This window comes from Acanthopagrus latus, chromosome 7 (genome assembly GCF_904848185.1).
Source record: "Acanthopagrus latus isolate v.2019 chromosome 7, fAcaLat1.1, whole genome shotgun sequence".
Taxonomy (NCBI): Eukaryota; Metazoa; Chordata; class Actinopteri; order Spariformes; family Sparidae; genus Acanthopagrus; species Acanthopagrus latus.
The window spans coordinates 25,730,050-25,747,862 of NC_051045.1; the positions used below are offsets into that span (position 1 = coordinate 25,730,050).

Sequence of the window (17,813 nt, forward strand, 5' to 3'; positions counted from 1 at the left end):
GGCCCTTCACTCTCTACTTTCCAGCTCCTCTTATATGGGCCACAAACATGGGTCACTGGAGGGCTAAACCGCAAATTAGTGCACTTTTTGAGCATTTACATCATAAGTAAGGCAAAATTGGAATAAAAAGAATTTCTGAAGTATCCACAGTTTTCTTAGTGAGGTCACTGGGGAAACAATTATGGCTTATACTTCCAATGCCTAGTAGAAGTAGTGTAAATAACGGTATCTAGAATGGCAACAGTAGAGCGCATACCTGTGCCAAGGCCCAACAGTCACTTAATTCAATTAAGCCTAATGAAGTCTATCCGCCAACCATACGCGGTATCCCTTTATCACTCTAAATTCTAAACCACCACTAATTGCGTCATTAGAATTTAAGTGCATCAGTTCAATGATCTCCATCAAATTGTACTTACTCATTGACATACCCACCAAAATGTGCCTTTTTTTCTATGCACTATTCCTTGACAATTTTAAGAAAACCTTTCAAAAGCACAGGTTAAAAAGATAAGTCAGAAAAAAAGTTCTGGATCCACACCAGAAGTAAATGGGTCCTACTCTGGGCCAATGGACCGAAATAGGTTTAATAGTTTTTGTGCAGTCCTGCTGACAAACTAACCAACAAACGGGCATGGGTGAAAACCTCCTTCTTAATGGCGGTAATAACTGATCCACCCGAATTTACCCAGGACAGTCACTAACATAGATCTTCATCATGGATGATACGCTGGACCAATCACTAACAGAAAGAGGATTAGGTACAAGTCGTGCACATAACAACTGATGTTGATATCATTGTTACCATAGGTACCACTCACTCACTACACATTATCAGTATGAAAATGCCGGCATACCTCCTTGCCGTTGTCAGATTTCATAGTGGGTGTTATGAGTACAAAGTCTAAGCAGGAAGACTAAAGGTAAGAATGTAATATAGATAGGAGAGGAGTGGCAGGAAGGACTATTGCCTTTCAGGGTGATATATAAGACCGTGGGACTCTCCTCCGTCCTCCACTCTCAGCTGCCAAACCGTCTGTGCCAGGACACACTGCTTCTTTCTCTGATTGATCAGCACACTTCTTTTAGCCATGGAACCCCTGTTCAGACGCCAGAGTTCTCAGGTTCTTGGTGGCCAAGGCAGACACCACGAGAGGGGCTATGCCTTCAGTGTCAGCGGAGGGGCAGGTGGCCACGGGACCAGGATCTCAACCGCTAGCTATGGCACGCGGGTTGGCAGCGGCTTCGGGGGTGGGTATGACTACCAGTCCTTGTCCTCAGGGTCCACCTCTGGAGTCCTGGGCATCACTAACGAGAAGGCAACCATGCAGGGCCTGAACGACCGCCTGGCAAGCTACCTGGAGACGGTGAGGACTCTGGAGAAGGCCAACCACAAGCTGGAGATCAAGATCAGAGAGGCCATTGAGAAGAAAGGCCCTTTGGAGGGGAGGGACTACAGCAGGTATTTTGCCATCATCGAGGATCTGAGGGCCAAGGTCAGTCTCTTAATGATACTTGATGCATCTTGTTTAGTCGAGCCTAAGATTGTAGAATAATACATCTGTGTTTCTTTCAGAAGTCTGGTTTTACAATCAAGCTATATAGTTATTTACGGTTTCATACTGGTGCACAAAAAATCTTTCTAATGTAATGTTAGCAGAGATAGTTACAACAAATGCTGCCCAAAAATGTCTTTTAAATGAAACATTTTTTTTAAAGGGCTCATAGTGACCGAATATGGCAATCTCCAATCTCCTCTGTCCACGTTCCATGTTCCTTTCCTTGTAAATGTCAGATCCTGTTGGGGCAAAAGTCATTCCAGGCTGAATCAGTGAACTTTTTATTATCATGACTCCTGCACTTAACAAGCGGAGGCCGAGTGTTTGTGGGTGTGACTGATCTCACAACATACATTAACTGCAGACTCTTTATCTCTAAGCCAAGCTAAGAGAGATGGTATCGAAAAGATAGCCTGCTTTGGTCTTTTATGACTAACAGTGTGTTATCAATGGTGTGTCTTATCACCTGCTCAATTTATCAAAATGAAAATGACCGTTTACAGTCCATCAAATTGACAGTGTGAGAACAGAAATCACTACGTCCACCTGCTTGTAAAACTCCTGTTTTGTATTTCACACACTTTTACATAAACCATTTGATTTCTTTCAGATACTTGACATGATCAAGGGTAACTCACAGCTTTCCATCAATCTTGACAACGCACGCCTGGCTTCAGACGACTTCAGAATCAAGTGAGTGCTCAGCTTTGTAACTAAAATGAATCCAGTCTCCATCCAGTATGAACATATCTGATACACAGCATGTTTGATTAGGATGGAGTATGAGTTGTCCATGCGCCAGACGGTGGAGGCTGATGTGGCCAGGCTGAGGAAGCTTCTGGACGACACCAATGTTATCCGCATGCACCTGGAGGGTGACATCGAGTCTTTGAAGGAGGAGCTGATCAGCCTGAAGAAGAACCATGAGATGGTGAGGGACGCTAGGCAGAAATTAACATGCCTAACCCTTTCACAGCTGGCCTCGGCTACCCGTCAAAACATGTCATAACACACCATGGTCAAGATAGTGAACATTCAACATCCACTTCCACTTTCAAAATATAGGCACCAAAACTACTTGGTCAGGCTTTGGAAACGATCATGGTTTTGCTGCGAGTAGTTGCAGGTTTCAGTTTATCTCATTGGGAATCTTTGGTCTGAACAAGGCTTAAACTGCATCAGGCTCAGACTTTCTTCCTCTGGTTCTGGTGGATCAGCAGGTCTATGAGACGCTTTGCCGTCATACTGGCTTAAATTATTTAATCAAGACAACTGCCTTTGGTGTAATCCAAGTAAACGAGAGTGAAGTAATTCAAAGAGAAAAAAAAACCTACTAAAAAATCCAACCACTGCTGTAAATAGGACTATAAACACTTGATATTATGGAAACCAGTTTGTTCCTTAACCTCTTTGCGCAGGATAACTCCATTAACCTCGATGGGGAAATCACTCCCTATTTCCCCCTCAACAGGAAGTCGCTGAACTGCGTGCCCAGATCACCCAGGGTAGCGTCCATGTGGATGTCGACGCTCCTAAAGGACAGGACCTGAACAGGATTATGGAGGAGATGAGGGCCAAGTATGAGAAGATAGCACAGAAGAACCAGGAGGAGCTCAAAGCATGGCATGAATCTCAGGTAATTTCTCAATCCCATTTTCGGTTGACTAGAAGTGTTAAAGTATCTTTTCTGTGAACTAGACGTATTTCTATCTTGTCCCCAGATCACGGAAGTGCAGGTCATAGTGACAGAGAGCTCAACAGCCCTGAAGGAAGCCACCAGTGAGATGACTGAAACCAGGAGGAGGGTTCAGTCGTTGGAAATTGAACTGCAGTCTGTACTGGGCCTGGTAAGGACTCAAAATTTCAATGTGTCAAGAGGTGTTAGGATGTCGGATTTAAGCCTTTATCAACCAAATAATGCATGATTATATCCCACAATGTATTATTCTCTCTGGGAATCACTAGTTCCTTAACGGAACAGTTCAGGTTTGTAAAATTTGCTGATGTGCTTTCTTGAGTTAGATGAGAAAATTAACACCATTTTTATCTTTGTCCATTAATTATGAAGCTACAGCCAGATGACTGTTAGACACTGTTAGACTGTATGACACTAAGTTTAGTTGGCTAATTCATATATTACACCTCGTTTGATCCGGAAAGCTGAGGGAAACAGACAGTCTCTCTCTCTGCTGCGTCAATCTTTTGCGCAATCAAGCATTTTCGTCACCTCTTGATAGAAAGCGTCCCTGGAGGCCACCCTGCGTGACATCGAGATGCGTTACAACATGGAGATAGAGAAGTACAACGTGATCATTCTGAGGCTGCAGGAGGAGCTCACTAAGATCCGCAGCGACATCCAGCACAACACGCAGGAGTACGAGCTGCTGCTCAACATCAAGGTGAAGCTGGAGGCCGAGATCGCAGAGTACAGGAGGCTGCTGGACGGCGAGGCAGACTTCGAGTGAGTATGAGGAGAGGATCCAGAAAGTTTGGTGGAAACAGCAATAATTACTTGTGAATATTTCGTTGACATCTTTGATGAAAGCCACTTATTCAACGCTCCGCATTGTGTGGGATCATCAAAGGGAAGCTTGTGCAAATTTAATTCAAATTAGCTTCATGCAAATCCAAGGAACATTGATATGGAAAGTAAAGTAATCTATTCTTTCCATTTCAACTGCTGAAATTCGGCATGTGGACACCAGCCATGAAATATATGTCACGCTGAAATAGCATCACTAAGAATTCGATTGTGTGAACTTGGACTAAATGTAGTTTGACTCATACCGGCTTTTGTTCATGTTTCCAGACTGGCGGACGCACTTGAGCAAAAGAAGGTCCAGACCAAAGTGGTGACTGTCACTCAGACTCTGGTGGACGGTAAAGTGGTGTCAGAGAGCAAGGACGTCAAATCCAGTGAAAAGCTTACTTCTTAAAGACTGGAACAAACCCCTTTGTAAAAAAAAAAATAAAATAAAATAACATGAACAAAAATCGTACCATCATGTCTGTGACTGTTTTTTACCTTTGAGTTAAGGAGTGAAACAATACCTTACATTACAGTAATCGCAATGCAAAGGTGACTCAATCTGCCAATTAGCACCTCCAAAACTCCCAATTTCCCATGTTGTATCTTGTTTGTGTGCTCATACAAAAGCCAAAGCATAAAAAACATCAGGCTGTATTCGTTAGTTAAGTGCTGGACTATTTCTTTCTGAGGAGATGTTTGGAGTTTCTGCTGGCTGCCTGGCAATCTTACAGTGAGACTGAATCACAGAGTTTGTTCACAGTAACTTCCAGGTGATGCCTCACACGTTAGCTTACATACAATTTAACTGTCCTTTTTCATGATGTTTGAATATTTAATTCATTGAAAATGCATATTTAATCTTTTCGTATCTCATTGATACAGTTAACATATAACATTAGGTCTGACACGTTTTATTTTTTTTTACCTGTTAAAGAAAATGACAGCTTGAGTTGACCCCAAAGTGGCAGCCTCAAACGTCCCTGCTGTGTAGGTAGCAAAGCGGCTAGCATAGCAGTGTAGTACGTTAAGTAAACTGCAAAATCGTTTACAAGTTTATATAGTTATACATAACTATATACTGTATCTTGACATGTCATAGTGTCAGATGAAAATGACAACAGAAATAAACAAGTTTGCAAGTCAACACACAGTTTTCTACCCAGAAGTGACTGTTGTTGTTAGCGTGATGTCATAGTGATTCAGTCTATTAAGACACTGCCCTGGTCATTGCTGGACAGTAACTTCGTAAATTAGTTCTTAGGTTAAGTATTGTAGTTGCGTAAAGTTTTAAGTTTTAGAGTACCACATTTCGCACGTAAATATTCATTCATTTATTCATTCAGATGATTAAAAATATAATCAACAAACAAATTATAACATTATTATATCAGTAAGATGTAATACTTCCCAATGTACAAATTCATGCTATATTAGTATAAATTAGTTTCATCTTTAAAGGGATGAACACATTAACAAGTACATTTACTGGAGGAATACTTGTACAAGAGTATTTTTACACTGTCATAATCATGGTTTACTCAAAACTGCAACAAGAAACGTATATTTTTTGTTGATTCTGGCAGCTGCCGTGGACAAATGAGTGAACTATACTTTGGTACCATAACACCGACTCCTCCCTTCATCCTTAGCAATCAGCCATAAAAGCTAGTGGTCATTTTATGACTTATCAAACCCAGTTATCGAAAACCCATAAATCAGTCATAGGCATTAAGAATTAGCATAATATTTAAACAGAAATAGCCAGTGTTCTCACTGATGGTCTTGATGCTTGTGTTGCATATATAGCGGTATTAAGTATTAATATTAAGATCAGACTGTTTCATAACCAGTTAAAACTATCTTGTGGTACGTTTAAGGATATAATCTGGATAATTCTTCCAAAAATGGCTGCTCCTAACAGTTCCTGTGCTTCCAGAACCTATGCTAAGCTCTGCTAACCGGCCTCTGGCAGTAGTGATACCAATGATCTTCAATCGAGAGAGTGAATAAACTTTTTTTTTTTGTTCCCAACATTTTCCAAACCATTCCTTAAACCCTGATATCAGTTGCAAACATCTAAAATCTGCTGTGAAAACACACAAAACTTGATCACACATCACACAGCCTCACCCGTCTGTAAGTCAACTCCTCCGTCATGCATACAGACACTGATGATGGCTGTCTGGCCTCTCGCCATCATCCTCCCACATGCTGCTGCTAATGCAGGACATTCTTCCAGTTTCTGAGAAATTCACATTGTGACCCACAGTTCTTAGACTTGTCCCATAATAGGCAGAAGGCCTCTATTCCCATGCCATGCCGAGCAGTCCTGTGACTCTGCTCTCTGTTTATTTACATTCGCACTGATCGTCTCATTCCTGTGAGCGCTTTGATACAAACCGACCTCTTTTGGTCTCAGTTGTATCAGTGCATGACTTTATGTTAATAGGCCATTCATGTGTTTCTGATAGAGATGTGGGGAGCGGGAGATTTCCGTAATTGGCTAATTCTTTTGAACATTTGGAGATAATTACACTGCCTAGACTTAACCTTTCCAAATCAATGCACCATTCATCATCACAATGTCACGGTTTTATGGAAATATTCACTTGCAACATTCCACAGCCACGCGCCATCGATCTTTCTGTCAGATTCTAATCAAGGCTGGTTTCCCAACCTCGTCTGACATAAAACTTACAGCTTCCTCGTTTGCGCCAGTGTCCAGTGTAAAGTTGTTGTGCCCCACAGCTGTTAATGTGTGAAGTGCGTGTGACAGTGGGAGGCTCCTCGTGCCGGTTTCACTATCTGCTGTTGTGGGTGAAGTCGTAAAGCTGTCTTCTCGGAGCGCTCTGAGCCTTTGTTGCAGCCAGACGCTTCGTATTCCGGCCCCGCTGACAGAGGCAGGGCAGGCAGACCGGAGGGAGACAGGGAATTCCAGAGAGAGGCAGGACATTAAAAAAAAAAGAGGGATGGTGGGACTGACAGACACAGGAGATAGATGGAGGGATATAGGGGGAAAAGTGCACAACTCTAGTGCATGCCTGTGATTCCTGGGCCCCATGGAGAGGTGGAGGAACAATACCTTTCTGTCTGCACGGAGAGAGGAGGCTGGCAGGGGATTCACTTTGCTCAGTCATTAATCACCAAAACTATAGTAAAGGAGAGTGAACGGACTCTCTGACTTCGAAATTCATTATCAGAGCTGTTTTTCTCAAAGACTTCCTCTATCGGCCTGGTCACCACAGAGAGACTGCCAGAGCCGACTGGTAACTACTGTAACTGGTAAGCTGCATTAACTAGCTACCAGCTTTACAGTGATCTTAGCATACTAAGTGTATCTTAGGCCTCCTGAGGTGTTCTTATCTCTAACTCATCTCTCTGTAATCCAAAACTCAAGACGATGATGATGTTTGGCTACCAGTTATTATTCTTCCTCTCCTCAGTGTAAAGAAATATTAGTATAAATCTTGCCACTGTACGCTAGTGCAGGTTGAAACATCACGTTCCTTTAGGTTCAATTTGAATAAATACTCATTTTTTGGCTGCATGTCGTACCGATGTCTCATCAAAATATCTGCTTGTGTCACCACTGACACCAGTGGGCAACTAGAGAAATTCCTAAAGGGGAACAACACATGTAGTGCTTTCACTCTGCTAACAAACACTCGCTGCTGCCAACACTGGCAATGTTACTGTGGCTCGAATGCAAACCACTAGCCAACATAAAGAATGAGCTGTAATCATGTGCAAACTGGTAACAATAACAAATGTGGTTTCACTGTAATGAGTGGGCCAACATATCCTTATCCTGAACTACACTAAGCACAGAGTCAGATTGGCACCTATATAGTTGAGTCTAACCCTTTCACTTTCACCCGTCTCGTGAATCCATGGACTCGTTCGGGCTAAAATGCATGACGTCAGGCAGCCTGAGTTAGAGAAGTGCGGATCTTCTTCCTAATCGTCACCTGCAGAAGCCTACGAGTAACTATCAGGACGTACCCCTCCACTGAGTGTGAGCAGAGACACATCCCCAAAAATAAACCCTAACTCTAAGATACTCATTTGATTTGGCTAATTCGACGAAATCAGCTTATATGACGCACTGTATCAGCTGCTGCTGAACATTACTGCAGTATTTCTCCCTCAGTCTAGTGTAGTCGTGTTAAGAGGGTGCCAGCTGACAGCCTCTCGGGGTAAGAAGAATGGTTACAGCAGCTATAAGTTTTTTTAACATACACATGTCATATGTGACAATTGTATTAAGACATACTTCACAAATTCTGAGCCTGCCCTTTACATGCCAATAAAAATTATTATGTCCCTAGCATGAGACATTTCACTGCAGTTGAGACAACACACGCACACACACACACACACACACACACACACACACCAAGAAATAGGAGGGTAATGTTATAATCTGTAAGGGTGGTGACATGTCATTCTTCATGTGCCGTCCATGTACTTTCTCCAGAAGATACATGTTGCAATCCCCCAAAAATTTGAGCACATATTTCACATGTTAAAGACTCAACAAGTGTTGCAAGCACATTGCATCACCCCGAGTGTAGAAACTCACAAACGGCCTCATTTTTCACTTGCCAGATCCTTTTATTTACCGGGAAAGGGGCTGTTATCAGCGACTGTCATGAGTGAAGATAAACATTATAAGCTGGAGGCGCGGGCGTTCATTCAGAACTCGCTCCAGACCGAGCATGAGTCAGTCCTGGCAGGTCAGATGCTCGCGGTCTAACTGTTTCATCTCCTTCTCCTTTTACCAGAATAAAACATTTGCCCAGCTTAACACAGATAAAGAATGACTCACTCCGCCACTCTCTCTGTCATAAACTTGCATTCTGGATGTTTCCCTCTGCCCCACACATCTGCTGGGTGTGTCTGGTGTGAGTCAGTCAGTCATCCAGTGCTCCCAACACCGCTGGGCCTCCTCCCAGTGGGAGCAAAAAAGAGGGGAAGTGAGGGACTGGTGGTGGAGGGAAAAGGGTGTGGTGTGTGTTTGGGAGACATGAGGGATGAATAAAGTGATGGGAAAGTTAGGAGAAAGTAGCCAAGACATGGAAGCAAACAAACACAGTGGTGGAAAAACAAATAACGGATTAAAGGTGCAATATGCAACAATTTTACTTTAAAACACATCAAAAATCGACAAAGACAACAGAATGTGGAGAAATGACCTTATGTCAAAGATGTCTATGTATAGATCATATCTTCTGACGTCATGTTCAGGGTAGGAGGTGCTGGGATAATGTTATGCCACTGTGCTCTAGGTTGCAAGTCATATAAACACATGAAATCTGACAGATTGTTTACCTTTCCAAAATCTGGAGGGACATGGGGCACATGTCAAGGTAAAATAACATTTTTCAAAAACCATTAGCTAATGTGAATCAATGAAAGATATCTAAGCTAATATGACTGCATGATTGCATCCAGTTTTAAATTAATGTGTACAAGATGTACATTGATATATATAAGAAAAGTTACACATTTTCTATCACATCATGTAACACTATCAAATAGCAGTGTTAGCCGGAAAGTATTTGGAAGCTAATGTTAGCTGCTGTCTAACAGAAGTTAATGAATGACTTTAAAATATGGCCCGATGTCCCACTTAATGTCTCCAATTGTCTTTTCAGTTGCCGATGAATCAAGAAACAGTAACATTTTCACAATTTGCCAAGATATGCTACGTGCCGCATAGCTGCATGCTAACCGGGTAGCTCCAGCAGTCCAAGGCTCCTGTGCTGGTAGCGTTAGCACCAACACTACCGCATTGCTCTGAGCTCATAGTCCGGGCATACTGGAGTCAGTAAATGGGATCATCAGTTACATGGCTAATTGAGCTAATTAGCTTATGGAGGCTGCAGTTGACAGCAGCCAGTGGTTACGCTGGTGATATGCTGCCCCCTATATGTTTTGAGTATGAATTCAACAGGAGGCCAATGCTACATACTGCGGTAGATTGACTGTAGTTGACTGAATAAATGCTCTTTGTGAGATATGAGCACCCACGGGATGCGTTCACCATCAGAAGCTGCAATCACAATCCAAAAAGTAGCGAGTACTCAGCGCACTACTCAGTGACAGCTTGACTCACCAAAATGAGATCTTTGGCCTCTCACAACCTCCCAGACATGACAGATTAGCAAACAGACTGCTGTCACCTTAAATGACTTCTTTTGGGAACAGAGAAGCTGTTTATTTTAAAGCAGTTACTGTAAGTCTGGTCACTCTTACGAGCTGCCAGTGTCCTTGGAGTTGTGGAGGTCGAGGCCAGCGGAGGGGTGACGGTAAAAATGAAAGCTGGGAGGGAGGGGGTGGTGGAGTGAATGCAAGAGCAAAAGTGAGAAATTAAAAATGAGTGATGGGTATGAAGAGGGAAAACAGGAGTGTGGGAGAGCAGGGACGTGGAGGAGGCAGCTGGAGGAGGAGGTGCAGAGGGCAGATTAAGTAAGAACAGAACTGGGCAGCGTGCCACCATCCAGCCACCGTTTTCTCTCCCCATTTTCATTTTCCAGTCCCATTGCGTGGGGGGAGAGAGGAGAGGGTGGGGGGGGGGGAGGCGGGAGCTGGAAACCCGGGGCTCGCCTCCCTAACTGAGGAGCTGAGTTGGCTGAACTTGTGTAGTGACTCATTCGTCTGGTTTCCGTGGAAACTCACCAAAGGAACTTGGTGACCAGAGAAGTCGCCAGCCGTACACCCAAAGGAGAGAGATGATTACCGCCTGCGCTCGGCTAAAAATACAGAGGTTCAGCTCTCTGGTGCGGACGAATCCAGACTGCAACTACTCCTGCACAGAGATTTTCCAAAAGCCGAGTTCAACGAGTTAAAAAGCACCCAGCTTCTGCTCATGATGAAGCAAAAAAGTGAAGTAGTTTTGGCAATTCAAGTGAGCACTTTTGACTCACATGCGCTCGTTATCCAAGGCGGTTTCATTAACCTTGGCGTTTTTTTAATGAGTAACTGACTCACATTCCAGAGCAAAGGGTGAATGGCTGAAACTGGAATTGGGACTGTGCTGCTCTGTACTGGGAGCGTTCATAAGATACAGTGTAACAGAAGATTTCATACATGCAGGATATCTGGAGAGTACGCCACATTACATTTTCAAGGTTTTAAAGACTTTTGTAGTGCGCACAAAAGGACAAAATAACATTCCCACAAAACTTTCCTTTTTAAAGTCGTAAAAAGGCTGAACAGCAATGACTTTAACGTGCATGTAGGGTAGGATTATTATTTTTTTATTCAGCACAGAGTAAATGTATTTCAGTTGCAGCAAAATGAAGAATCAGCACTTTGTAGACTGTTACGAGCGTAAGGTGTAAATTCAGCCATGGTGGAGTTTTTAGCAGCACTCGGTGGTGAGTAGGAACTATAAACTTGTCCCCTCAGAGGCCACAGACGCAGCTCCACCCTGACTCGCCAACCCCCCTCGCACAGCCTCCCGTCCACAAGATCCAGGGTGGCCCGTGTTTTCATGGAGGGTGAGTGACAGAGCGTACTATCCTGCATTTGCGCACATTCCAAACTGTTATATTATGCTACAATCTCAAAATATGGAGCCAGACGCAATCTTGACTTTACCCAGTTTTAATTATGTAGCTGTTTACTAGCAACATGTTGCTTGCAAGGCACACTAGGCATATTTCTAGCATTATGAAAGGCTGGCAGTCTGATAGAGTAATTGGATTTATATTTAATTAAGCAAATTATGTCACGGTGCACAATGTGACCGCTAGTCAACTTTTACCGCACAGCCCGAAGCATCTTTACACCATGGGAAATGCTGATCAGAGAAGTTTTGGTAAATGCATTGGTCATGAATGGAAGATTTGTTCAGCTAAAAACAAAATTAGCCGTCTATACATCACGACATTGGAAGGAAGGCAGTTCACGTCTCCTATGACTGCTGGGATATGTAGCCAGATCAGCAGAATGTTGAACTTACCCAGAGTAACACAAGCATCTGTATTCATTGCTGCTTATACAGGCATTATTTTTTTCTTGAAAAGCGGCACTCTAGCAATTTCACATCGCGCTCCATAAAAATATAAACCAAAGCAGCAGAGGCCAAGATATCTGCACTTTAGTCCCAAGGACAGAGAGCCGAAGTGAAACCGGAACTTTCAAGCTTTGTTCCAGAAGCAGCAAAACCGAAGCAGCTTGATGTCATTGTTTGCTATTGGACTGTCCTGCCGGAACGTTACCGCTCTGAGCAAGGTACCACCTGGCTGGAGGGAGAATGCCAGGGAGCTGAAAGTTGAAAGCTGAAAACACACCATTAGTAGAGAATTACATAAATGCCACGCTATAAAAGTTTCCTGTTCAAAAATGACAAACTATGGATCTTCGCAAACGCGCCCAACTTTTGCTCGAGTACGTCTCCAGTCTGATCGCCAGTGCACAGCTGACAGGAACTTGGTTTGTTTACACGATGAAACCTAATGCATAGGGGAAATAAGGGATCAGTGTGGACAGCGAGCATCTGACATTGCGTCAAAGACAGGACTGGTTGTGTTCTTTAAACAATCCAGTATCACTGTTCTATCATTCAGTTTCTGGCTTCGTTGAGTTCTAACCCCATTAAGACCAGGCGCGTTTAGATATTCCCTGCTCTAACACACCTGTTTCAAATAATCGGCTCGCCCAGCCTGATAACGACCTATAATTTGAATCAGGTGTGCTGGGGCAGGGAAACATCTTAAACCTGAGGGGGACCAGGGCTGAAGAACACCGATCTACACGGCAGCGAGCCCGGCTGAACCAAAGAGGTGAGTCCATGAGCGAGCAGAGCGGTAGTTGTTGTTGGGTCTCATGTGTCCTAACAGCAGGGTGGAAAGGACCTAATTACTTAAGTAGAGAGCGTTAAGTGGAGAGCAAATTTTATGGATATGGACGAAAACCAAAACAACGTAGAAAGGCGCGCTGGTAAAATTTTCATGGAGGCCGTATTAATCTGCTAATAAAAGCAGTAATTTAACTTAGTTAAAATAATTAAGGGTTGAACTTCTCATGGCAAGTTCTGTGGTGGAGCTGATTTACATGAAAGTAAAAGAATTGGTCAGTTAGGGAGCTTACATTAGCTACAGCACACACCGCTGCATACAGCAGGCTGCTTGTTACAAGTTGTAAAAATACAGCAACCGTGTTGGTAAAGAAGGATAACGTCAGCTTTGCCTACAAAAAGTCGCTGTAAACGATGCAAAACACATCATGCCAGAAGCTTTCTATCTCTTTCCCCACCGAGAAGAAATAACACCGCACTCTGTAATTTATTTTTATCTAATCTTCTTTATTAGTTTTACTTTGGTTGTTGTCCTTCGTGCTGGTGGACGATGAGACTGACGATGAGAAGCTGGGGTCATTTAGGGGCATTCTGGGAGCGGGCTGCATTTGGCTCGGGCACAAAACATACCAGCGCACCAGCCCCCCTCCCTCACATTCTCTCTCAAATAAATTAATAAAAACAGCTTTTGCTCCAATGTGATAGGAAGTCCTACCGTGGTTTTTGAATAATGTTAGTATGCTCACAATGCCAGTTTAGGACAATAAGGAATTGAAATAAATTAAAAACCAACCATTAGATTTTGACAGGATTTGTTTCCTCATTAATGCTCTTTATCTAACCCCAGATAATCCACTTACTGCAGGATGCTGTTGAAAAGGCAGCTGTAATTACACGGGTTGTTTGGGAGAATTCTTTTGACGTGAGGAATTCCATCACAGGAAGGGAGAGTCCGCATTTAAAAAGCTCCATAGTTTGGCATGACCCTCTGTTATAAAAACCTGGCCAGGAAGGGTGACACATAAACACAAATACGCACACAGGAACACCTGCATACTTTATTTTCATGCACTTTGCCAACACACAAAAAGCTTGTGTAACATAACCTTGACAAAGCTCTGGCTCCTCTCCCCTTGTGAAATCTAAATCTAAAGTGGATGGTACAGAGTGAGGTCGAGGGGAGTGAGTCTGGGTACTAAGCCACGGAGGCTTCTCTCTAATGGAGAGTAGTAAAACTGAGAGGATTTAACAGGGGGGGTGAGCTCTCCAGAAACACCAGCACTGGCTGAGTCCCAGAATTAATCATCTGTTAATATCTTGTGGTTTCCTGCATAATAAGTGAAAAGTGCATTTGTTTTTGTCACAGTTTATTACATCTTCCAGTGGGCTGGATGGAAAAAAAATGTTTGTCTAGGCCCTCTCTCTCTGTACACGGGATGTTTTCCTAAAGTCGGGAACAGATAAGCACTGAGTATTTTCATTTTTGTTACTAACTCTGGGCTACTAAAAAGGTCAGGGAAGGAGCATTTTCATCACGTTCACATCCAAAGATAAATACCCATTTAATTTCTGGGACTAAATAGTAAAATTCTGATATGTGATGTAATACGTCATCAAATTGATGGAATTTGTAGGAATTAACACCAAAATCCACAGTCTTACAGCCTCCTTTAGCTCATTGTTTTGTTTGTCCAGGTTGCACATTCATCTAAGGATAATTTCATCAAGTATACACTACCTGCCCTGCACAAAACAGAGAGCTGACTGACTGGTGACCAACATTTTTTGTCCCAGGAGATGATGCAGACCAACTGAGAACCACACTGGGACGGCATAAACTTACATTAGTCATGTAATATAAGGTGTCGTTCCTGCCCAACATGTTAGCCTGAACAATTTGATACAGGGATTTCGGCATAGATTTGTATAGAAGAATTTGATACCAGGTGCAAAGATGGTGCCCATTCAAACCGGTGAGAATTGCTCAGTGTACTGAGCAAACCACAATTTTGACCTGATGGTGGGCCGAGATGAAAAGTCAGTGGATCACCAAAGTTATTACGATCCAGCACCAAATGTCATGGTGATCCATCCAACAGATGTCGAGATGTTTCACTCAAAACCACACATGTGAACCTCGGTGGCCCTAAAGGACAGGCCAGGCTATCACAGAGTCAGTAGGACTTATCAGGAACATCTGTACAAATGTCACCGCAATCCATTCAGCAGATGTTCAGATTCTTGATGTGGACTTCAGAGGGGAACCACGACAACCTAGCAAGACAAAAACGGCCTTTTTTAACAGACTCAGCGGTGTACATATATACATGTATGATCTACTTACACAAAGATATTTAACAATGTATATGTCTATGAAAAGGAACATACAATATAACCAGATCACATTGTAACTGAGTACTTGTGGTCACCTTGTTGAAATGTATTCTTTACATGAAGCTGCTTCCCTGCACCTACAAACACAGGTAGGATGTGCACACAGTTACCTAACAGAAAAAGAAGCCTGATCCCATGTCAGAACAACAGCGCACACAGTAGCAACACTAAACATTTCGCTGTTGTTGGTGGCTGAGAACGATTAGTTGGCCTCTCATCCCCACCACTGAACTGAAACACTGAGAATAGCTCACTGTTTGTTGTTCTTTGTGGAAGTCCTTGATCTTAAAAAAATCCTTCAGCATTCCTTTCGTGAAGTATTCCCTTTCCAACCTTTTACTTGCCTATATATTCTCACAAAAGAAAAGCCGCTGTCACATGGCGACCTGACATCATTGTTTACTCAGGATGTCTTGAGGGGTTTTGGGTGTCTGCTGGGTGGGAACAGGCCCGCAGACATGGAGGGAAAGCCAGCAGTAAGCTAATTAATCTCACTGGCTGGTGCTTGTACAGTTGCGGGTCGAAGGTCGGGTTCATTCAGGGATCCTGTTGCTCTGTTTGCTCGGTTGCCGTGGTAACGTGGTGAAACAAAAACTGACTGCTCGTATATGTTTAACACTGCCACAAATAATGACTTTTGGGGTTTGTTTGGATTTTACAGAGAGAACAATCACCTGCCTACCAGCTGCACAGTACATGGTGGAGGGTGATGCTACATGCATCAATTCTATATTTCTTGTCAGTTTGTGTGTCGTATGTCTCTTCCAAATACATCCTTGATACGTCTACATGTAAGTGATTGTATTTGAGTGCACGAGTGTGTCCTTTCTTGTCTTTTTGAGGCAGCATTTGCATCCAATTGTGCATGATGGTCCATTAACAGCATTACCAGAGGGCCAGCCAGTGTCTGTCATCACACCGACACCTTCCCATAACCTCACCGATTTCAGGGGAGGTTAGGAGTCACAGTCCTCTGCAGACCAGTCATGCAGGAGAGCCTCTTAACGCCTGAAGTACACACATACACAAACACACACACACACACACACACACCAAAGGACTTCCTGTCATTAGGTTTCAGTTTCTACTAAATTCCAGTAATCTGAACACTTGATGTGGGATTGTGCTTTGCTTTTGTGTGATTTGCGTGGGACTAGCTCAGCTGGGACAAACATTACCATCCACCAAATGTCCACCCTTTCCCCCATTCTTTAACACATCCTCTCCGGCGGAGGGGTTGTCCCCAAGGGAAACACTTTTCACAGTGACTAACAGACAGGAAGTGCCACAGTCTGTTCCTTTCTTCTGAAAGTGCTAGACAGGATGTGCTGCTGGATATCAACAAGTGCTACAGGGCAGCACATTCTCCTCTGACATGAATTTCATTTCAGAGACAGATGATGGACAGTCAATACATGCTTGACAAGCATACAGTATTTGCTCGGTGGTGGTATGCACCTTTAAACTGTGCAATCTGTGAGTACACACAGAGAAGAAGAGCGTGAAGGAGGAGGAGATGAACCGCAGCATGTAGGCTAATTTTTGTAGGCTAATGCAGAAGCATCCCGATGAGTTCCTCGAAAAGAAGCAAATAGGATTTTTCAATTGGATTTGTTGGATTATTGCAAAATTAGCTTTATGATACATGTTTTTACATACTTCATAATTCAACACAACTTCTATTCATTTTGGATGCATTTATGAAGTCATCAGGAGTAAAAAGCTAGTTATCACATTAGATGATATAGAAACAACACCGTAGTCACAGGACATCAACTTCCCCACCAGGAGTTTTGACTTGATGTCTTTCATATCAAATAGCAAAACTTGAAAAAAAAACTTAAAGGTTCAATATGTACAAATTTTAGTTAAAACATTCAACAATGTACTGAAATTAGGATTAAAACAGAATTTGAAGGAATAATAGTTTTCACATAATGACTCATGACAATATGTATTGTGTTGTAATGTATCCTTTAGCATGCTAACCAGCTAGTCCTGGCTCATCCCAGAGCTCCTCTGGCTACAGTAGGCAGCAGTGAACTCTCTCTGGTGATATCCTGCCCCCTATTTGTTTTGAATATGAATTTGACAGGTTGCAGATTGTGACCTTTAAGCCTGTGTGAACCACATAACTTATTTCAGGCATTTTAACCAAAAATTCAAATACCCATTGACTTCGAGAGGAGGGACCACAAGTGCAGAAACTGTTCCTCCAGTGTCCTGAGATGAGATAAAATGTTAAAAAATCTTAATGTGATATCAACATTAAATCATTAATTTTTGCTCATTAAATGTTAGCCTTTGTTACCCTCAGGTGTGGGAACTCCTATTCAAAATACAAATATGTAAAATCAGTTATCTTATCAGTATCGGCCATGACAAGCCGGTAATTATCAGTTATCAGTGCCGGCTGATAAAATATTGTGCATCCCCTCAATATGGGAATAATAGGACTCTGTGGTGAAAAGCTAGTTTCCAAATGACTTGCAAATATATGCACTGCACTCCCCCTTGTGTCTGT

The 17,813-nt window shown here is 42.8% G+C and overlaps 1 protein-coding gene across 1 annotated transcript; it reads left to right on the plus strand.

Annotated features, from left to right (window-relative positions):
* The first annotated feature begins 1,001 nt into the window (after positions 1-1,001).
* Positions 1,002-4,558, plus strand: LOC119022764 (keratin, type I cytoskeletal 18-like). Its single transcript, XM_037104013.1, has 7 exons — positions 1,002-1,496; positions 2,170-2,252; positions 2,334-2,490; positions 3,031-3,195; positions 3,281-3,406; positions 3,797-4,020; positions 4,369-4,558. The coding sequence occupies exons 1-7, from the start codon at positions 1,092-1,094 to the stop codon at positions 4,493-4,495; spliced, it is 1,287 nt and encodes a 428-aa protein (XP_036959908.1). The 5' UTR covers positions 1,002-1,091; the 3' UTR covers positions 4,496-4,558.
* Positions 4,559-17,813: the final 13,255 nt, after the last annotated feature.

Coding starts and splice junctions, on each gene's coding strand:
- LOC119022764 (XM_037104013.1), top strand. CDS start 1,092: ATGGAACCCCTGTTCAGACGCCAGAGTTCTCAGGTTCTTGGTGGCCAA. Junction 1,497..2,169: donor TCGAGGATCTGAGGGCCAAG/GTCAGTCTCTTA, acceptor GATTTCTTTCAG/ATACTTGACATGATCAAGGG. Junction 2,253..2,333: donor TCAGACGACTTCAGAATCAA/GTGAGTGCTCAG, acceptor ATGTTTGATTAG/GATGGAGTATGAGTTGTCCA.